Source organism: Drosophila simulans, chromosome X (genome assembly GCF_016746395.2).
Source record: "Drosophila simulans strain w501 chromosome X, Prin_Dsim_3.1, whole genome shotgun sequence".
Classification (NCBI taxonomy): Eukaryota; Metazoa; Arthropoda; class Insecta; order Diptera; family Drosophilidae; genus Drosophila; species Drosophila simulans.
The window spans coordinates 455,919-477,378 of NC_052525.2; the positions used below are offsets into that span (position 1 = coordinate 455,919).

A 21,460-nucleotide genomic window follows, 5' to 3' on the forward strand; every position below is an offset into this window, starting at 1 on the left:
CTGCCTTTTCGGGGTGGCGGATGGAATCTGACGATTTTAATAATGTTGTTGCTCATTTCGCGACCAGCGTCATTATCAGCATGTAATTTCTCATTTTCATAGTCAATTAAGTCAATCACTCGCCCTTTTGGCCACCGCAAGGCCTTTCAGAGCTGAAAGCTGAAAACTGAAAACCGAACACTGAATACTGAATACTGAATAGTGAAGGCCAGCCCATAGCATGGAAAGCCACCCCTGTTAACACGTTGGCGGTGGCGTGTTTCCGTTTCCGCTTTCCACACCTTTTGTTTATTTGTAACGCAATTTAAAAGCGCCGCGCCGCGCCGCGCCGCGCCGCGCCGCGCGTTTATTGCTCAATTTTGAAAAGAGAAAAGGGCATTAGGTATTCATACACAATCAACGGACTCATCGATGAGCGATGGAGGATGACTGGATGGATTCGGCGGGCTCGGAAAAATATACACCCACCCTCAAGGCAATAACTGTAACAATTTCAAGCACTAAAACGACACGTGGCAGCTGCTTTTAAAATTGAATTTCCTGTCATGTAATCTTGTCCAGAGTCAATTGTTTCTGTATTTCTGTGTGTGGGTTTTGCAACACCCCCTTGTTTTTCCGCCCGCACGTGCCGCATTGTGTTTTTCTTGTGTGTTTTCGAAAGGTACCCCCTCGAAGTTTGGGGTGCGCCGCGGTCACACTTTCTTATTTATGAAGATGCGGCCAATATGCTGACGATTTGCTGACCCAGTAATACCAAAAGTATACTTTATGGGTGTGAATGAGGTTTTCTGCATTCACAGATTGACTTTCTAATGGGGTGTGAAAAGCCGGGGGTGGGCAATCGGAAAACACGGCGGATACGGCGGGATAACAAGGATCAGCAGGTTTCTGTGGGATCTGAAATGCGTAATTAATCGGGGGAGATTAGGCCGAGAAATAATTAATAGAGAATGTAAGGTAATTGAAAATGTAATATAGTATCAGGACTTGATTGGTAAGTCTTACATTACAGACGTATACGTACGTATAACTTTAAACAAAGTAAGTCAACGGAGTTCACTGCTATTACAACATTTCATAAAGAAGGAAGTATCTATCTTACTTGGCCCTCTAGCTTAGTCAGCACCGTTTTTGCGCGTTTCCCATCGACTCGATGTTCACATGCCTAATTAGCATGTCAATAAGTCGAAAAGCAACCAGAAATGATTTTACCCCTAATGAAAGCATTAAGGACAGATCGAGGGGAGTTGCATGTGGATTCGCGGAGCGTGCGCCATTAAAGGCCACGAACATCAATTTATATATTGCGTTACCATGATTTGCATAAAGGGCACACGCATATCTCATAATAAATGCATATACTCCCCCTCAGCCGCGAAATCACGGACAAAACAAAGAGAAACCCCATTAAACCAATATAAATTTGCACTCTCTCATGACCTCGGCGAGTGTCCCTTTCGTATTCTGTTTGTGTATCCTGGTGGTTGCTGTAGTGTCGATCGACTAATTTGAATATAAATGCGCCAAGCGCCGGTGTTCCTAGCACCACCTTCCCACGACATCGATACGATACGATACGATACTATCCTATGCGATACGATCCTAGCCATTAGCAGACAAAAGAACAGCTCGCGAGGCACCTGTATACGGACACTGGGAGAAAAGATGTTAGCTAATTTGTAAGTGCAATGATAAAATAGCTATTAAGCATGAATACAACCATCCGCATTGTCGGAGATGATCGAATGTGAAATACCTGGGAAGTATATGGAATCGGCGCATTAAACTTGTAAACATTTTCTCTGTGTGGAACGTCGACGGCGAACCCACTCCTTCTGTAAGTTCGACCTTTTTGGCCTTTTATTGCATTATTATTGGTAAATAAACAAACACAAAGCAAACACGATCGCAGGGGAAATCAATCAATGGAAATGCAAATGAAAATAAAACTGGAAAGGCTCTTCGGTGGCAATTAGCGACAGCGGCAATCTGGTGGCGATAGATAAGTGAGTGAACGGAAGTCATTGAAAGGGTTGCCTCGAAACGTGTCCTCTGCCCCACCCCCTTACCACTGACCGCCCGCGGGCGTGTGTGCCGCCTAATTGCCCGCGACTGAAAGTGGTGGGCGCAACTGAGGGTTTCATCGGAAATCAGAGTAGACACCCTCCCGCAAATCAGAGGAATCTGAATATGCTAAGTTTGGGAATGCCCCGCCAAGACTTAAATCTTCATAAGGACCTGGGTGGCAGAGTATCCAAACATGGATATTTAAACCCGTTACATGTAGACATATAATATGAACATAGGTAAAGTAATGTGTTAAATTGTATAGTGTATGTTCTTGATCGAAATCACGTCCCTAGCCGTTCTAGCCATGTCCGCCTGTCCGTATAATAAGAGTCCATATATTTATAACAAGAATACGAGCATGGAAACTGAGAAAACAAGGGGTGCTCGTTTGGGTTCTTGGACTAGGGACGGTCGTGGAGTGGTCAGTGTAGTGAATTTCGAGGAACTCAATAAATCAGGGGGTCCGGAGGGGTTACAGCCGGACAATTGACGTCAACAATAAGTAACAATGATGTCGACTTGTAATTGAATTGATTGACAATATTTTATATGAAACCAGAGGCCAGCAGCAAAACATTTCCGGGAACGAGGGATCCAAGGACCCTTCACGACAGAATTTGTTTAGATTAGCATTAATCGGGGGGTTGGGTGTCGTTGCTCGATGGACCACTGGGTGAGTGGCCATAAAAAACGATAAGAAGATTCAATAAAAGCACTTTAAGCGGAAAAACAAACTTGAATGGCATAAAAAAGGAACAGAGCACACAAAAAGATTCTACTCCGCCCGCCCGATTGAAAGGGAGAAAAATGAAAGGGAGTCCAGCATGGACAATATGTTCAGGTCACCCCCTTTGGCGAGCGAAGAAGGGAAAGAAACTGCGCTTTTTAACTAATGAAATCGTTTGCTAAATGAAACGTGAAAGTCAAATCAAATGAAAACCAGCCAGAGTTGCTTCTCGCCAGCGGAAGCGGAAATGTGTCGCCGTTCAGTGGCAGACAGAACCAAACAGAGCAACAAGGAGCATTAAATAACTAAATATTTTAAAACCCAATCTCGAATGCGGTTTCGAAAAACCAATTTAAATCCACTTGAGCGGCGAAGCTATCTCGATTTTTGGATTGGGTTCGGGACTGAAATTCAGTTTTGATGTGTGGCTAACTGTGTGTGCGTTTCCGTTTCCGGGAGGCGGAGAAAATGTGGAAAACGGGGTGGCGGCACAGTCACTGCGGTCTGCACTCGGCTATGCGATTAATATGCTGATTTATTCGCAACGGAAGGGTTGCTTAATTTCCACTGACGGCTCTTTTATTTATTTACTCGTCCAGCCTGGACACAAGCCGAAAGTAACTCGCATAAACATAAACTCCACCCAGGGACCGCAATGCTGGATAGCAGGTTTTCAAGAGGTATATAGGACTCCGGTTATGAATACTAAATGCAATATTCCGAGTGCTCTTGAAATTTTTCAATCTAATACATGTTTCGGCCAAGGTTAACATATAAAAGCCTCGTCTACTACACTCTCTGAAGATTGTGAAGTAGCTATTAAGCATGGATGTCTCTGGCTCCATCGAATTCCTTCTCGCAGATATCCCCTTAACCACGAAGGTGGCGAGGAACCGTTTTCAGCGACCCAAAAAGTTGATCGCTTTAGTTCATTTTTCTACTTGGCTTGTCTTTTTCTTTTGGCGGTTTGCATATGCACAAGCGTTATTTGTTGGACCCGCCAGCCAATTACTGCAACGAACAAACACACAAACGCATAAATATCTCTGGCCAGGACAGCTCCGTAATGCCGGAATCCTGCGACCTGTCTCGTGCCAGTGGTCGACTGGAATTGTGTACTTGTTGTCTGGTTATCAACTCACTTCCGGAACTTAATGGTCTGAATCCTTTGGCTGCCTTGATTTGACTCCAGGCCCACTTGCCACAGCTCTATTAAAGACGAAATTTAGTTGTCAGTGAGATCCTGCAAGGCAATTCCTGGCAGCTTTCCAAAATCATTCACATAGCTGATTCGATCTTTTGTAATTCCGCAATCAGAACGAACTTATGATCCGGTAGAGCCCTCCCACAGTGGCGACCTGAAGACTCTTCCGAGTCTAGGAACATTACCATTATCGAAGTGCGGGTACCGCAGAGTTGACAACACAGATCGTTTTCAGTGAATCTAATACAGTCTTTTGGTCTTCGAGAAACGGGTATTAAACCCGATCTAATTGAAACAAGTGTGATTCCAGGGTGCTTGGGAACCCTTAAAATGTTAAGTATCTAACAAAAGGAAGACTATACCCAGTGACAAGTCTAAGCCGGCTTATCCCGAGAACACATAGATAAATTCACGATGCAGGATGCCGCCCATCACGCAGCACACTGCTCGATTCCGCCTTCTTTTGTTGACTTCTCCCCGGCTGTGCTTTGTTTTTAATGCACTTTTGATGAAACCATCATGTCACATTACATCACATTACATCAAACCAAACCAAACAGAGCAAAACAAAGTCAAACAAAAGACAGAATAAAACTAAGCACACAAACGATTCGTTGGACGCACACGCAGTTCCCAGACGAATCCTTTGGGTTCAGCGGGGGCGTCGAGCCACACGATTTCTCCCCGGACACAAGAATTTTGGCCATTTAAAAGCGGCAGCTCGAAATCTCATAAACACCTCGCTCGGCACAAATTGAAATCTGGTTAGCGGGCTGGCAAGGAGGGGTGCCAAACAAACATTGACACGCCCTTCAGGCAGGAGGCTGAGATTTCAAAGGCCAATAGGTCGCAAAGTGCAAAAAATTCGAGGTAAATCATGCAAGTGCTGTTTTACGTAGGTTTAAGGCTGCGTAACAGAAACAGTCACAGAAACACTCTTGTAGTTGAAAGTTGAAAATTGAAATTGTGCGTAGAAATGTTAACACTTTAGTGGTATTTATTTCTCTCTGTGCACAGGAAACGGAGCTCATGCGTGCAAATCAGAGTGAGCCAGCAGCCAAGTGCGACCCAAGGATATAGGGCAAGAAGTCAGGGATGGACATGCCAGATCGGAGGGGTTCTTCAGCACGGGAAAGTGGGTGGAGCACAAACAAATTTATTGGCTCGGCGTAAGCCCTGATGCGTATTAGCTGACCACGTGGGACTCCGCCCGTGGGACAGGATTCATGAGTCTTGTTATGCCCTTGCTGACGAATAGGGGTTTCTGGCACAGCGGAGTTCCTTATTGAATCTTTATTGAATTTTTATGGAATCGTTATGGGGATCGTTTAGCAGGAAGGTCGTGCAAGTCATTTAGACATGTTTAGTCGAATAAACCAAAGCTGACAAGCCAGTTCGACCAGTTGGGCCAGTTGTGGGGGTGCACAATGTCGAAAGACAGATTGGGATAAATATTTGGCAGGCATAACCACAAAAGAGCTCTAACCGGAGTAACTAATTATTTTGTTAAAACAATAATCTAATTGTATCCCTTTTCGACATCTTAAAATCATGCAATAGTTAATTAATCTATCTGCCTTGTTACTTTTTTTACCAACGATTCCCATTATGTAAAACCAGGTCAATAATACGTTGTTTATTGACCCTCAGCCTCGATGACCCAACGACTTCAGATTCAGTCCGTGAGCAGGATGGCATTAGGTAGACGGTTAAGGAGGTCCGCGGGGCACTCAATGGCTCTTTGTGGATCCATTGTGACTGGCATTGCAGCCGAGCTGTCGGAAAAGCCGAATAGCCCAATAGCCAAAAAGTCACATGCAGAGCCCTTGGCCTGTTCCATTGTGTTTTTTAGTACTTCCTCGAGCAAAGAAGCCCGAGCTGACAACAATGGCTGGGCAGCAATGTGTCATGCTTGTTGATTTGTAAGGATGCAGTGCTGCCGCTGGAATTGTATTGACCGGAAAATCATAAAGCTCTTTGTTGCCGAGAGGAAATCAAATCGTAGCGGCCTCGTCATGCAACTGGACCATCTCTTCGAGACCGGAAATGTTGCCCAGTGTATTTAATCTCTGTCCGCTCTTCGATTTTCCATTTCCCTATTATAATCCTTCCTCATTTTCCATTTTTCGCGTTCCTCCGTTTCTGAAAAGCCTTTGCTTCCGCCGCAAAGTTGCTCCGATCGTCGGCGTCATTATCATGGAAAATTGTTTCTAAGTTGACAGGCAGTAAACAGGATTTGCCTGTGCACATCGGAAGTGTCAGAAGAAGCGGAATGTTAAGGAGTCAAAGTTAGATTCTAAATTAGCATCCAACCATCTCTGACAGGAAGCGAACTTTTCCGAATATGTGGCTAAGCGTCTGTCTGGGTGGCTTTCTTCTTCTCTTCCAGAAATGTGGGGCACATTGGCAAGAGGTGACAACAGGTTCTATCTAGTTCATCTAGTTCTTCCAGTTCCCATAAAATCGCCCAAAAATAAATCTTTCCTTTTCTATGGGAATTTGATCATAGGTTGGGGGTATAAGGCAGTGTACAATTGGCTTGCCAAACACCGATTATTCAATGTTTTCGTGTTGTATATATCGAGTCGATCTATATCTCCCATGTCCGCCCGCATTTCCCGACCGGGTTGGGGTACTTGTTGTTGGTGGGATCAGGTCTTTTACGGATATACATATGGCAAATGACCCAGAAATGACACGCACACAAAACGATTTTCCGACGCCTGAATTGACATGACCTGACCTGGATGAGCAATGTCCACCCCTCACTATCTATATAGCCAGATATATATCTGGATCCCAGCCACACCCACTCTTACTCACCACTCATATTCACTTCCACATTCGCCAACGTGTCTGGTTTTTTTTCGGTTGGAGCATATACGTGCATATGTGTACCTGCACAGAGAAAATAAAACGGATTTTAGAAATTTATTGAAAGTCATTAGAATAAGGAGAAATGATTATGAACAAAATGTGGTATTTCTACACTCTTAGCATAGACAATTTAAAAAATAGTTTGGCTTTTGAAAAGCAATACAATAATTAATACAAAAGTCGAAAGTCGAATATAAATATTAAAAAATAAATAGTCCTTCCTCCAGATTTACTTTTGTCAATTTTCAAGTTAGCATTGTGTGTTTTTTTCGTTTTGTTAAAGAAAATTTCGTTAAAACTGCGAAAATATGTTGTTAATATGCATTTCGAACTAGTTGCAATAAGAGAGAGTGCAATAATAAAATATAAATACAATTTTGAATACGAAAACTACATACGTTTTTACTAGATTGGCGTGTAAGTCGACATTTTATTTAACATGCAAAATTCAGTACTGCAAGCGCGACAACAATGAATGAGAATAGTCAATAGTAATTTATTTCCGTGTACCATACCGCCTGGCTCATCCATTCGCGCAGTCACATTAACCATTATGATTTATCCACATGGGTGGTTGGGCGGACAAGGACGAGCGGCGTCCGGTAAGTGCCGCTGTGCATTTGAGTGGAAACTATAGATAATATTTTTATAGTTGCACTGCCACCGACCCATTAAGTGTGTGAATATGTACGTGTCCCCGCACTCGTGGCTGCCTGCCTGTGCCCAGTCTGTTTCTTATATTAAAATGTTGCCCGAATTGAAATTTATTTTTGCCAATTTCTTGATTTATGACCAAGCATTTTTCTCCATTTCCCCAAGACTCCTAAGCCAAAGGCCGCCATCTCCCGTCAAATATACGCACAAGTTTCGGTGACTGGCCACTGGTCAGCAAAAGATGCGTCAGCGTTTAATTTCATTTTCGACATGTGCCGAGAAAAGGACAGTTTCACCACAACAAGGAGCCGCCTAATTGACAGATACTATTTGCTTCTCCCCTGCACCGCGCGGCGAACAAAAGGGTAGATGGATGTTTAAAGGCTTTTCGAACTACGTGACCTTTGCCCAAACGCACGGACCAAGTTAAAAGACACGAAAGCGTTTGATAATAGTCCGGTCCAAGCAGCTGCAGGTTTGTTCATTACTGCCGAATGACCGAATGACCACCTTTACCGACCAGGAATTTAATGTGTGATTTTTCCTTAATTTGATGAACGTGTGAGAAAATTTGTTATTAGAAAGTAATACTAGCTTTTCTCGAATTCATCATTATTGATATATTGTCATTCATATAGGTCCATTTGCATTGCAAGCTAATTTGTCCTTTGTGCTTTTTGTTACTGGTAGTACGTATTATAGACTATATATGTGAGACTGACTACTGATCGGATGATTCGCAGAGAAATTTTTGTAAGCCGAACTTTGTACAGTCTTGTTGTAGATGTTCGCAAAACAACACAAAACATATTTGATCGTTTAAAATTTTGAAAGATATTGTTATCTAAATATAGAAGATTATATGATCAAAAACCATGTTCGTTGAACAATAGCGATGGGCCTGTCCTTATCCTTGCCAGCTTTGCCTGTCTCTTTTCATTAGCCTCGAGTACATCAATCATCGGCTTGTTTTAATTTTAAAGAAATTGCCCACCCCCTGCGGTGTGGTTTGGACCCTTACCTAAATCCTCTGAATCATGCCACACCCCAGCCGCCCGTCATCCCCAGAAATCCGACCAACCACATCCGGAATCCCGCCCTCAAAATGATTGAGCCAACGTACAGACGCCATCTCTTTCCTGCTCCAAGGGAAATTTCCCTCTCGAGGGAAATTTGCGCCTGAAGGAGCGCCATTTTGAAAGTTTTTCCACCACGCCTTACATGAGACTCCCCCATTTTCCAAGGGCTCCAGTTTTACTTTTTGTGCGCCTGCCAAGATTGATTTATTTTAATAAGCGGCGGCTCAGAAATTTTTACAAGGAAAAATGCAAATTTCGGACGCAGAAGATTTTATAGCAATTTTAATTTGCTTCCCGCAGCTTATCCTAGTTTAATGAAGGCATTCAAACTAAAGAAAACAACCGGGGGTTACTTGACTTACTGCCTTTTGCAGCATATTGTTCTTTATGATAGATCGTTTAAAAATACATTTTGTTTATGTTTAAATTAGTGTTTTGAATTAGTTGAAATAAATAGTTATATATACGCTAAAGCTAGTCCATCTCCTTATTATCTGTATAGTAATGTTTCGTCGTCAAGCTAATAATCGTCCAGCTCAATCGTCGATTTACGCATTAAAATAAACTCTGTACCACGCAATAAAAAAATACCTATATAAACACCCATGTGCAGTGGGAACAGGCTGGGATAGTCATCGTTGTCCTTGGTACGATCGTTCCAACAAACTTTGAAGCTTCATAAAAAAAAATGTAACTCTTGCTTATACTTATTACTAGGGTTTGTCTTTAAAACCCAAAAACAAAGGTATTTAAAAGTAGCGATGTCTGAATATGGGGCGCTGCATCGGACGACCATTGTACATGGGCAAGGGAATCAGACGCACTAAAACAGAAGAGGCTTTACAGGAAAAAGCGTACAAGCTAGAGGAATTGGAGAAAACATTAGATTGCTCTCCTTCGCGAACTGAATATACACAACACCAAACAAATATGAATGCGAAAGAACAAACATATATATTGAAAGCAAAGGGAACCCCACGAATACTGCACAAAAGAGCTCAAGTGGAGGGCAGCAGATGGTCCTTAAGTTCCCTCCTCTAGGTCTCAAAGTATTTGTAGACTGCCGTCACATAGGACATCACCTGCATCCAGTCGGGTCGTTCGATCTGACACATATCATTGATATTCTGGTAGCGAAATTTTCAGATAAGAATAAGAACAAACAAGTTGAGCTTCTGTTGGCCATGGAAACTCACCAGTGTTGTGCCAATTCCCACGGACTCGGCAGCCGCAAATGCCAGCGAAAAGTTGCGACGCTTGTTGGCGGGAGTCAGCTGATCGTACGGAATGCGATCCGGCAAATACGAGTGTAAGATAGCACAGAAGGCCAACCCATCGTTCCACGACGAGCTGAAGTTGGTGATGTCGATGTTGCGGTAGCCCACTGTTTTGTTTTGGCACCACTTCAACAGGGCGTTGCGCTTCGAACCCCCGTTCTTGGCCAGCATGTTTAGCGGGTCCTTGCGTTCGCCTGAGAAGCACGGAAAAGTCGACTTTAGGATCACGAATACATCTACGCCGATTAAAACTGCCTACCGCTGATAAATGACTTTGAGACGTTACCAAACGGCAACCCGCCGCTACTGGTGCTGCCCGCGCTGCTGGGCGTGGCTGGCGTAGAAGGTTGGGAGACGTTCTGTATCTGGCTTTGGGTAGATGTTATTGCAAGCTGTTGTTGATCGCGCAGCGGCAAAGTTGCTTTGGTAGTGCTAGCTAAATCTCCTCCGCTGCCAGATGAAGTATTGGTGCCCTGTCCGGCACCAGCTTGATTGCCGACGTTTACGTGCAAGTTGCTGCTCTGCAGCACAGGCAACCGAATCTGTGGAGAATTCAAGGCCATTAGTTCAGAAATACAGCACGAGCACTCAAATTCATCTTCGATTGAATACTCACGCTCTCATGCCAGTCACTGGAGGGAGGAAAGATGATGGGCGTGGTGCCCAGGTCAGGAGTCCCGCTGTTTAGGCTGGACGTCGAGCTGTAGTGGGATTCCGACTCGTCGGTTTTGCCCTGCTGTAGGATCAAAATAGTTTGGAATGGTTTGGGGAAGATTAATGCTTCACAGGCCTTACCGCTTTGTTATTCTCAATACTCTCAATGAGCGTTTTGACGGAGAGCCGCGAGTCCTGTCGGCTGAAGCTAAGCTTGCTGCGTCGCGTGGCCATCTCCATCTCACGCTGAACTGTGGACAGCACGGATTGCGGAGTCTCCGACTGTTGCATTTCTGCAAGGGTTAAGAAAAGCATTAAAGATTACCGATTGACGACATAGACAGACGGCAATTGGGCTTACGCTGGTTGGAAAGTTTTTCAAGCTGCTGCTCCAACAGTCTGATCTTTTCTTTCTGCGTCTTGTTGTCGAGAACTAGCTGCTCCCGGGCGCTGAGCGCCTCAGTCTTAAAGTCGTTGGCCACTCGCACAGTCATGAGAAGGTCGGCCTGGAACTGCTGCCACTCCTCGGCCTCCTTGCGCCGCAGCTGTGTCTCCTGCTCGAGTCTACACTCTGCCTCACCCAGCTTCAGTTGAACGTCGCCCAGATGGCGCTGAGTTTCAGCTAGCAGAGATTGCAACTGGGCTTTGTCTTCCTGATGGCATTTGCACTGAACCTGCAGTTCGGCCACGCGTTCCTCCAGAGCCTGCCATTCGCCAGCTATTTTGTCCTTGTCACGTTGGAGCTGCTCTAAGCGGTATTCAAGGTGGGAGACCGCACACTTGGCGTTATTCTTGACCACTTTGCATTCCTCAGTTAGCCCGGATAGCTGATCACGTAGCCTTCTCAGCTCAGCTTGGCTGCGAGAGCACTGATCTTGTAGCTCAGCCACACGCTCTTCTAGGGCATCCTTCTCCTTTCTGGCCACATCCAGCACTTCGCTCAGGTCTGTCTTGTCTCCTCTGGACAAATCTGCTTCTAGCTCCTCTATCTTTGAGCGCGCATTCTCCAGAAGAGTGCTCAGTCGACTGATTTCGATGGCCCTCTGCGATATCTCTTCCATGGCCTGAGAAAACTGAGCCTCTCCTTGCCGCCGCTCTGCGTTTGCTGCATCCAACTGAGAATCCAGCAGGGCAATTCGTTCCCTCTGGCGCTGCAGTTCCAGTTGGCCAGCTTCCCGGGCCTGTTTCATTTCCGCCAACTCAGCTCCCAGTTCCTCCCGCTTGAGCAAAACTGCCTCGCGCTCCTCCTGTGATGTCTTGATCAGGTCCAGAAGCTTTTGCTCTCTCTCCGAAGCACTTACTTCGGGTGCAGGCTGTTTGGTATCCCGAAGTAAAAGCTCTTGCAGCGTGCTGATTTGCGTACGCGATTCATTTAGCTTCTCCGTCTGTCGGCATAGCGACTGGAAGAGCACATCCTTCTCCTCGGCCAGACGCTCGTTCTCCGTCTGCGTATCCGTCAGCTGGGTTTGCAAGTCTGCCAGCTCCTGCAACGTAGCCTGTAGCTCCTCGTTAGTGGAGTAGTGTGTCTCCTCCATTTGAATGATCTTGTCTTGCAGGCAGGCTACAGAGATCTCGCTGGAGGATGATTGTTTATCCCAGTCGGGAGTGAGGCAGGGTGTACCATCATGCGCATCATGTGTCTGAATATGGAAAGGAAATAGGGATAATGTTAGGGTCTTTTGCATCACTAGAAATCGTCTGAAAGTACTTACACTGGGCAGGGCTATTGAAGCGGGCGCTGAACTGTGCAGCCGCTGCGAGTCTTGAATGATCTGGTGCTTCTCCGCATCCGATAGCGGTGAGTTTACTACGTCCCGTAGCCGATTGCGCAGAGATTCATTCTCGTATTTCAAATTGCCGATTTCCATCTGGGACTTTTCCTGTAGACTCTGGAAGCACAAGTATCAGACTGATCAGTTTTTCTTCTCTCTGGGCTGCGTTAATGTGGCTGCTGTTGCATTACGACGCAAAAGCAGACTACTACACCCAATTAAAGGAGCGCTATATCGCTATATCGTATTTAACATGCGCGGATAAGTGAGGGTAGCGAAGCGCAGCGTCCAAGAACTCGGCTTTGCCTGTAATACCCTTTACTAAAGCTTTTTAACGCCGGTATAACTCAAAGGCTTGCTTACTAACATTTAATTCTTAACGGACTTATTCAAATAATAAAAGATAACTCTGAACGTATGCTTATATTTTAGCTAGTAAATTAAAATAGCTTATTTTCTTACTAAAAAATCTAACCCACCCCCTTTGTGCAAGTGTATATGATGAATTCATCAATGCGGGAGAGGCAACAAAAACATCAATCAGCCGTGACAACACAGCAGCAACTTGTGGTTAGCCAACGTCCCCGTTTTCGCTTACTACCCCCCGTAAGCCAACTTAAACATCTTTCACCATTTACACCCCTGGCGAGCTTTTGCGCACCTGCATCTTAACCAGATCGCCCTTCAGCTTGGCCACCTCGCTTTGGTATGGCAACAGCTCCGTGATGCGTGTCTCCAGTTGCATTTGCTCGCTTCTGAATCTATCCATCTGTTTGTGCAGCTCCTGCATTTTATTGTTAGCCTGTGTGGTTGAGTTTTGATTACTATGTGAAAACTGGGCAACAAATGGGGACTTAACTTACCTCTAGGAGTTGCTGTTGTTGCTGTTCGTTGTTTAGGAGTTGCTGTTGCTGCTGCTGCTGCTGTTGTTGGTAGCTGCTTGCTGCCACAGCGGCAACCGCAACGGCGGCTGCTGCTGCGGGAAAAGAGCTGACCGGACTATCAGCACTGGTGTTGCTGCCGTTCGCCGAGGTTGCTGTTGCAGTTGCCGTTGCTGCTGCTGCTAGTTGCTGGTAGAAATCTGCAGCAGCGGCGGCAGCAGCGCCACCATCTTGTAGTGCGGCCAATGCGTTGTTGTTATTGATGTTGCTGTTGCTGGAGCTCCCAGTCGCTGAAGCCTGCGGCACTGCTGCCAGGGAAGTCATCAGTGGTTGCTGTGGATCATGTGGTTCAGGTGCATTGCTGTGTGGCTGCTGCACTGGCAACAGCTTGGGCTGCTTTTGTCCCTTGAGCTTGGACTTCTTTTGAGGCAAGGTGTTGCTTTGGGGCTTCTGATGCTGCTGCTGCTGTAGCTGTTGCTGCTGGCGCCTCTGTTCCTGCTGCTGGTTGGTCAGCAGTAGCGCCCCCTCGTCACCCACATCCACGCCCCTTTCGTAACTGGCCGTCTCCTGGTGGGCGTAGAACTTTGTAGTTGCTGCGGTGATGCTGTGCTGCTGCTGCTGCTGCTGCTGCTCGTGGGCGGTATTCAATGAAGTGCTCGATTGCGACTTCTGCCGATTGTTGTTTGAGGAGTTCTGCTGCTGCTTGTGTGACGAGTTGGAGGAATGGGAGCTGGAGGTGCCCTGTCCTCTGCGGAACAAGGATTTCAGTTTGATCATCTTGCTGCCAGTCTTGCCTTGCTCGTTGCAAAACGTGAACCATCAACCATATACTTGTTGCTTTTAAACTTATTTAATATCAACCATCATTTATTGTGTCTTGCAGTTAAACTTGATTAATTTGATCTTTTATCGTTCGTTGCGCTTTTAATGTTTTCTATTGTGTAATTGTAGAAATTTAGTTTACATGTTCGTCTTTTTTCATTTGTCGTTCAATATAACTTCTTTTATTTTTTAGATTCTTGTTATAAACTTATTTCGTTGGGAACGTGTACTGCAAAACGGGCGACGAATGAGTCAATTGATGAATAGAGAAAAGCGGGCTTGAAATTGGATTTCACAAGCAACAGATGATCGTGTTGCATGCAACATCAGGCAAAGTGCACAACAATATAACCCGCTTGCGGCGACGAACAATCACACTGCATTGTTATTGTCATTGGGAGAGCGGCTAAGAGGGAGATAAAGAGAGAAACCAAAACAAACGCACAATCGCGTTTGCATTCACACCCGATTATCAATTAAAGGCACTCCGTGATTTCTGATTGTCAAAACTGAAGCTCAGTCCACTTCTACCAGCTCGGATTCAGCTCTGGAACGGTTAAATTGAAGGCGCACTGTATTCTGGCCCGGGCCCTGCTACAACGTCAACAATTCGACAGCCGCAGTTGGACACACTGAAAGTCACACGTTCGCTGCTGGACAAACGGGGCCAAGCCACCAGCATCAGAAGTTAAATCAAATAAAATAAACATGTAGGCTTGTGAGGACCGGTGGCGTACAAATTGATCGCATTTCCCACGAATAATTCACGTCAGCCACTGCTGTAGGCGTTGGGGTTCTGTGCGAAAGAGAGGACTCTTTCTCTTCACCCATTGTCCACAGAGACCACCCCAACCTCTCCGCTCTCCACCACCCAGGGCAGTATGCGTGTGTGCTTTCACATGCAAGCCGGATTAGTCATGTCACGACGGAGCGAAAAGACAACAGGAGAACAAATGAAGTGCAACTGAGCAAATGGCATTGCCAGCTGACCGCAGCGGAGTTGCACTTGCATGTTGCAACACGCCGAACAGAAGTGTTGCAAAACAGTCAGATCTTAGGATTTAGCTAGTTTGCCATGTATGGCCTCGAATGATTTTCATTCGGATTTCTTTTTTGTGACAGCGACCCACGCGAAACATACAAATTTTGTATTTCACTTTGGGCTAAAAATTTAAAGGCAAACAGTGGAGTGACATCATGCTGAGCACGAGCGAAACATGAAATTAAATTCATGTATTCAGAGAAACACTTTTTGCCTAATTGCCGATGGACACGAGAGTTTTTTCTTATCACCTGGCGGGGGTTTATCTTTATCATGTTTGCACAGCGATAAGTTGGATAAGTGGGCAGAATACAAGCACGGCATCCGACTTGGCATTGGAATTCTTATTTCCAGATGCAGTTTGAATGCGCGCCCAAATTCGGGAACTATGCAATACTTAAAATGCAACTGCGGAGCTGGGAGAGCGGGCAAATCAGGATGTTGGGTGGAAGAGGGGATGAGAGGGGAGATCTGCTTGCCCTTCAACGAGAGGCACCAACAACAATGGAGTTGCCAGAAAGGGAACAGTAATTGAATGAAAATCAGAGAGAGTGAGAGAAAGGTGGATAATGAATCAACGCATCAACAATCAAACATAGGCAATGCTGTTTAACTATGTACACCAGATAGCTATAAAAGGAATTTCATTCTCTTTTCACACACTCTTTCGTAAAAAAACTGCAATACGCCAACAAAACGAAAGGCCAACTTCACACGCACACCAATACGATGCTCAAACAATACCCGCACACTTTTACACGTACGCGTACGTACCGAGCGAAGAACTTTGTTGCTCATTGCTAATTTGTCATAAACCTTAACTGCAGAACATACTACGGTGGCAAACAGAAACAAAGGTAAATTACGCAAAACGAGGCGAGCTACGCACGACACCAAATAAGCGAATAACTGGTGACAAAGCGACGCGCGTTTCGGTTTTTCTGCTGCTTCCCGACAACAACAAGTGTCTAGTCGACGACGCCTATCGATATACCCGATAACACTCAACACCGGGGAGCTCCGGGCACGGCGCATGCGTGACACGATGTCCAACACTGGTTGGGCGCGAATAACGGGTACTTTCAAATAGTTGGACTTATTATTCGAAATGTTGTCATAATAATAAACAATAATAAAACTTCTGTCGAGGGCCATAATTGCTAGGAGAGCAAGAACTTTTGAGTAATTGTATGTAAATATTAAATGTACATATCTTGTGTCCCAAGAATGCGTGGCTAAGTATACTTGGCCACCTTGTAGTAGTTGAATAAGTCTGCCACCCGTTCTTCTGAGCTTTTCCTGTGCTGCCTCTTCTCAAGCGTGGGCCTTATCAAAGCCAGCAGGGCAGCAAAGCTGCAAAAGAAACCGCAAGAAGCAGGAAAGCGTGTCTGCCGTTCGTAGGAGAAGGGGTTCATTCGCGGCTTTCAGCATTTCTGCCAGTTACACGTTTCTTTGCTCTTCTTTCTTTCCCCACCGCATGGCTCTTTTATGATTCGTATTGCTTGCAAGCTACGTACATTAGAGGTCTATGACCAAAGGCCAGGCCGAAACAAAGCTTACCGCCCGTCCCCCAAAATATTAAGGAAAATGATAATGAATAAAAGAGGCTGAAGGTTTTTTCAGTTGGGTTACATGAGGGGGGTTCAAAGCCCCCCGGCCATTCACTGGCGTCTAAAAGGCAAAAGATCTGTGAGATTTAGTTTTGTCCGGCGGGTTCCAAACATTTTCCAGCTACAGTTGGTGAAGTTCTAAAGCACAGCAATTAGAAAATAGAAACGGTTTTTGTAACACCCGCGTTTACAAACGTTCCGCTTTGGCGCGCCAAAGAAATGTGCGCTACGCTCCAAACTGTTGGCTATATCGGCGCTTTTCCCACACTAAGGAAATTACGGAGATCAGGTGACAGATCTTTTCAGCAGAGACATAAATTTACGAGGTGACCATTCCTCCAAACAGCGTCCCCAGAACGCCAGGCAGTTGCCCATGAAAAGGCAGGTTAAAGAATCAACTGGTCATGTGCAGCTTGGGTCCGAGGTGGAACTTAGTTGGAAAACCTTAAGGGGCAAGCAATAGCGATTTGAAGCGGCTACAGTGGACTGCGCAGTCGCGGCGCACTGCTCGTTCACCGTTACCACTTGAATTAGACGCGGCTCTTTTTTGATATTTATATGTATTTCTGTTCGTGTTTATCGACCTTTGTTTGCTCCGCTTGTTTTACGTACATTGTGTGTTGTTGTATGAGCGGCGGTCACAATAAATTATTTTTAGAAAATAGTTTCGTTTTCGCTAATATATACATTTATGCGTGGCTCGGAGTTGTAAAGTTGCTTTGTTGATGGTTTACGTTTTGCTGCGCTGCTTACGTTTTTGTTGCTGGTGCAGAAGCAGAAAGTGGAAGTTTCAAAATTTCACTTTCCCGAAATTGATATAATGCTCTTTGATGGTTTTCGTATCAAAACCACCAGCAACAACAACGATCTGCTTTACATTTCTTTGCGTTTTTGTTTTTTATTTTACTCACCCTGCTTCCCGCGGCGAATGTAGAAAACGACGAAGTGCCGGAGAAATATGGTGTGGAGAGGAGAAGGCGCAGAGACAATCGAATTCAAACGGTACTTTTCCTAGATTCGCCCCTTCCTTTTAACTGTATTTTCTGTAGGGCTTAATGTGCCGTTTTTGCATGCACTACTATTTGTACGCACTTGCACCTTTGGCTTTTCGTTGTTTCTGGACACCGAAAAAACAAAAAGTAAAAACAAAATAGATCGGGGGCTTCGGATACCGCTACACACACACACGGAACACACTCGAAAAAACAGCTGGCGCGTTAATTACATTAAAAATTCGCAAGGAAGCCTTCGAACAATGGCAGAAATGCAACTAATTAGCAATTATTTGCAGATTTTTTTGTTTTCTTTACGCCTCTTCTTTGCACAAATTCCAATTAGACGATGCGGCGGCAGCCATCTGCAAATGCCATTTGTTGTTGAGTCCCGTTATTTCGCAGACAGAGCAAGTGCAGTTATAGGCGAAACTGAGGGAGCGGACGAGCGAAAGAAATAGCCAATGACCTCCCCTTGATGACGGGCTATTAATATTCATTTACATGAATTCTTCTTGTTTTGTTTTGTGCGCAATGGAACAGATGACTCCGCACAGGAGGATGCTGCTTGCTGCTCTTCGATTTGTTGCTTTATTAATAGAAGTCACCGAATGCCAATAGCCCATTGGAATCACAGCCGCTCGCGGGGACACCGATTACCGGACTACCGGAGTCGTTACTTGGTTAGTTGGCCAAAGCCAATAGCCGTGATTAGTCCGGTTGCAGCCTGCCAATATGTTACGCTTTTGCTTTTGTTATTGTGGTCGCTTGTTATCGCTTAACGATACGATTTGTCCGCGGTCAACGTCGCGTCGCTGCTTATTGTTGTTGCGTTTTGTTATTGTTGTTGTTGCTGGCGATGGGAGATCTCCGATTAGTTTCACTTTTGCGCTGCATTAGTGTGGCTGTCGCTTGAGTGTCTGCAAATACCACAGCGACGCATACCAAAGACTAAAACTGCCGTACAATAAATTTGAAATCATTTTAATCTCTTACGAAATTTAAATGTAGAACACTACAAGAAATTTAAGAGTGTCCTTCTATCCCATCAAGATGTATCTGATGCTCGGGGACGCGAAACTATTTTGGATCCACAACGGTTTCCTATTGAGGCCACAACATAGTTAAGTCCGATTGTAAGCTTTAATGGCAATAAACATACGATGGCTAAAAAAAATGATGGTTCACTGAGCTGGTGGGAACTACAGCTACTCCTTGACCCGCTCCACCTCGCTGGCGTCGAAGGGCACCTCCTCCACCTTGTGGAATCCGGAGAACCTGATGATTTTGCCGCTGCCCTCGACCTTCAGGTGTTTGGCGAACTGTTGGGCCGGCGACAGGGCCAGCTCCTCCTCCGTCTTGTAGCCGTAGTACTTGGCCCAGTCGTTGCGTCCGGTGTAGACCATGTAGCAAACGAGGCCGAATGCCTGCCAGGCCAGAACGGCGTACCCGATACTCAAGCGCCGCTTCCACAGCTCCGCCCGGTGCTCCGGTATGGGATTCGTGTTGCGCCTCACCCAGCGGCGCAGCCACTTCATCTCGAAAAGTGCCATAGTGTGCTTATGTACTGGAGTTACTGAGTTCGTTATGTAAAGATGCAAAATGTAAACAAGCGTCTGCAGCTGGCAACCAGGGTTGCCACACTGTCCAAATCCACCAACTGGCTCGAACCAAGGATGCAAAAAATTAATTATATGAAAACAAAATAAAGTTAGGCTAAATTTACAAGCCAAAGCTGCATTCAGCACTCAGATGGCAGCGAAGTCACTTGTGAGATTTGGCTGTTGCTAGGAAATGTGTTTTGCAGATGCGATAGTGCCAGTGCCTAGTTTACACGTTTTTAATTAACGAAAAGTTCACGAAGTTAAATGAAAACCCAGACATGTATAAGAATTATTATTGTAGCCAAATATTTGAAGAAAGCGGGAGCGACTTGGATTCCCGCTGACCGCCCCAGACGCTAACCGAATTTGGCGGCAAGCTAGCCAAGGTGGCAGCACTGAGATGGACAGAGAACGAAAATGCAACTTCGATCGGGGCATATAAAACCAGTGCTTCCAATCCGAAGGCAAAGCGTAAAAGATCAGAATATTAGTAGCCGAAGATTGGCTGAGTACCACGCAAAGCGGGCAAGTCCCTTGAAACGTTGGTAGTCTTGCAACCGGGCTCGCCAACTTCCTTTGGAGTTCAGTGAGTGCTCCAGTTCGACACAACTATCCTCGGCATTCGTAAAACTCAGTAAACCGGTAAACTTAGTTTATACAGTTCACAATTCTAAATTTAAAATAGATCTAACGCAGACACATTGACATTCGAAAATTTGGATTGAAAACTGAAGATGCCGACCACACCACAGGATTTTGCCCTTGCCCACTCTCTTGCCCAAAGACCTCCGGCCGAAAGCAGTGAGGCCAAGGAGCAGGAGGCCGGCCAATCGAACAACCTGCCCAACCTGTGCACTTTGTCGCTGGACGAACTGAAGCAGCTGGATAGGGATCCCGAGTTCTTCGAAGACTTCATCGAGGAGATGTCCGTGGTGCAGTACCTGAACGAGGAGCTCGATTCAATGATGGACCAGGTGGAGATCATATCAAGTTAGTAGGTCACGGCCCGAGGCTGGCAAATCTATCTAAGCCTTCTGTATTCTAATCCAGGAGAGAACGAGTGCAAGGGCATTCATCTGGTGGAGCTGAAACGACGACTCAGCGACGATTTTACAGCTTTAAAAAACCTGGGCGAGAAATGCGACCGGCTAAACAAGAAGTACTTCAAGAAGTCGGATGAGTACGCTCCTCAGCATATCAGGGTGAGTTCTCTTGAGAAGCCAATAGCATGGGATGCCCAACCGTAACATGCATTCAATTTCCCCTGAAGGAGCTTCTTCAGATTGCAGCTTCCAATGCCGATGGCGACTGCGATCGTCACGTGGAGCACTTCCTGAACGGAAAGACCGACGTGCAGACGTTCCTCAACACGTACCAGTGGTCGAAGAAGATCAGTACGGAGCGCAAGGCCAAAGAGGAGCGCCTGGGCACCCAGCTGAGTGCTCTGGAGCGGGCTGGTATCTAGGATTGCCTTGGCACTTCCTGGCCGTGCCATCCAGAGCACGGTCCTCCCACTCCTACAGCCACGAGTCGAGTAGAGAATAGCAATGTTAGTAAATTGAGAAGTTAAGCCAGAGATGGGGCGACATAATCATGGCACACACGGCCACGCATTCCCAGAACAGAAAGCAAAACCTTGGAGAAGTAGCAAGAAGGTGCACTAGTCGTTCGTCTCCCAAGATCGTTTACTTGGGCAGCGGGTCTTGTTTTTCTATCCGTGCCCCGAAACGAGACAGAACTCAGTTCGGAATCGCATGTATTACCCATTTACTTTTTTTTTCATTTGGTTAATCGTGAGACCCATCCCTATATCCCTATATTCTCTCCATATATACATATATATTAAAAAACTATGCTTTAAATGATAGCTTCTCTTTCTATTTGAGGGAAAGAGGGAATCTTTCAAAACAATGGTTTTTGGAATGATTTCGGTTTTGATTTGAATTAAATTGAACCGCAAAAGATAACACTACCTGTATTATTTAGAACTAATTATATTATATTGGAAAAGGAATAGTTAAGAAACAACGTTCTTAATAACAGAAATAAGAAATTGCTTATGTATTTCAACAGTGGCTGGTCTTAATTTAGTTTGCATAAACAAAAGCCAATTAAACAATCATATCTACGATTTCGCCATTATTATTCATATGTACATATATTATTACTAAGCATTTCAATTGTTATAATCGAAA

General features: G+C 45.3%; 3 protein-coding genes across 7 annotated transcripts; 1 reads left to right on the forward strand and 2 right to left on the reverse strand.

Moving 5' to 3' along the window:
• Positions 1–6,824: 6,824 nt before the first annotated feature.
• Positions 6,825–16,067, reverse strand: LOC6724787 (cytospin-A). 4 transcript variants are annotated; one of them, XM_039297107.2, is made up of 10 exons: positions 15,894–16,067; positions 13,178–14,246; positions 12,976–13,116; positions 12,255–12,431; positions 10,904–12,182; positions 10,684–10,835; positions 10,505–10,624; positions 10,148–10,430; positions 9,808–10,082; positions 8,961–9,738 (listed from the first exon to the last, which is right to left on the reverse strand). In XM_039297107.2, the coding sequence occupies exons 2-10, from the start codon at positions 13,970–13,972 to the stop codon at positions 9,649–9,651; spliced, it is 3,312 nt and encodes a 1,103-aa protein (XP_039153041.1). In that variant the 5' UTR covers positions 13,973–14,246; positions 15,894–16,067; the 3' UTR covers positions 8,961–9,648. The 4 variants fall into 4 exon arrangements, with proteins under 4 accessions (XP_016037562.2, XP_039153041.1, XP_002105829.1 ...); XM_002105793.4 differs by having other exon boundaries at positions 15,834–16,067; XM_016173182.3 differs by lacking the exons at positions 8,961–9,738; positions 15,894–16,067 and adding an exon at positions 6,825–6,899 and having other exon boundaries at positions 13,178–14,220.
• A 2,562-nt stretch (positions 16,068–18,629) lies between these two features.
• LOC6724788 lies at positions 18,630–19,319 on the reverse strand. Its single transcript, XM_016173178.3, has 2 exons — positions 18,824–19,319; positions 18,630–18,765 (listed from the first exon to the last, which is right to left on the reverse strand). The coding sequence occupies exon 1, from the start codon at positions 19,212–19,214 to the stop codon at positions 18,870–18,872; it is 345 nt and encodes a 114-aa protein (XP_016037563.1). The 5' UTR covers positions 19,215–19,319; the 3' UTR covers positions 18,630–18,765; positions 18,824–18,869.
• A 299-nt stretch (positions 19,320–19,618) lies between these two features.
• On the forward strand, positions 19,619–21,130 carry LOC6724789 (vacuolar protein sorting-associated protein 37A). 2 transcript variants are annotated; one of them, XM_016173265.3, is made up of 4 exons: positions 19,619–19,907; positions 19,962–20,255; positions 20,316–20,467; positions 20,536–21,130. In XM_016173265.3, exons 2-4 carry the CDS (start codon positions 20,000–20,002, stop codon positions 20,728–20,730), a joined length of 603 nt encoding a protein of 200 aa, XP_016037564.1. In that variant the 5' UTR covers positions 19,619–19,907; positions 19,962–19,999; the 3' UTR covers positions 20,731–21,130. The 2 variants fall into 2 exon arrangements, with proteins under 2 accessions (XP_016037564.1, XP_016037565.1); XM_016173266.3 differs by having other exon boundaries at positions 19,621–19,907; positions 19,951–20,255.
• The last annotated feature ends 330 nt before the right edge of the window (positions 21,131–21,460 follow it).

Coding starts and splice junctions, on each gene's coding strand:
- LOC6724787 (XM_039297107.2), bottom strand. CDS start 13,972: ATGATCAAACTGAAATCCTTGTTCCGCAGAGGACAGGGCACCTCCAGC. Junction 12,183..12,254: donor CTTCAATAGCCCTGCCCAGT/GTAAGTACTTTC, acceptor TTCCATATTCAG/ACACATGATGCGCATGATGG. Junction 10,431..10,504: donor CCAGTGACTGGCATGAGAGC/GTGAGTATTCAA, acceptor AATTCTCCACAG/ATTCGGTTGCCTGTGCTGCA.
- LOC6724788 (XM_016173178.3), bottom strand. CDS start 19,214: ATGGCACTTTTCGAGATGAAGTGGCTGCGCCGCTGGGTGAGGCGCAAC.
- LOC6724789 (XM_016173265.3), top strand. CDS start 20,000: ATGCCGACCACACCACAGGATTTTGCCCTTGCCCACTCTCTTGCCCAA. Junction 20,256..20,315: donor CCAGGTGGAGATCATATCAA/GTTAGTAGGTCA, acceptor ATTCTAATCCAG/GAGAGAACGAGTGCAAGGGC. Junction 20,468..20,535: donor ACGCTCCTCAGCATATCAGG/GTGAGTTCTCTT, acceptor TTTCCCCTGAAG/GAGCTTCTTCAGATTGCAGC.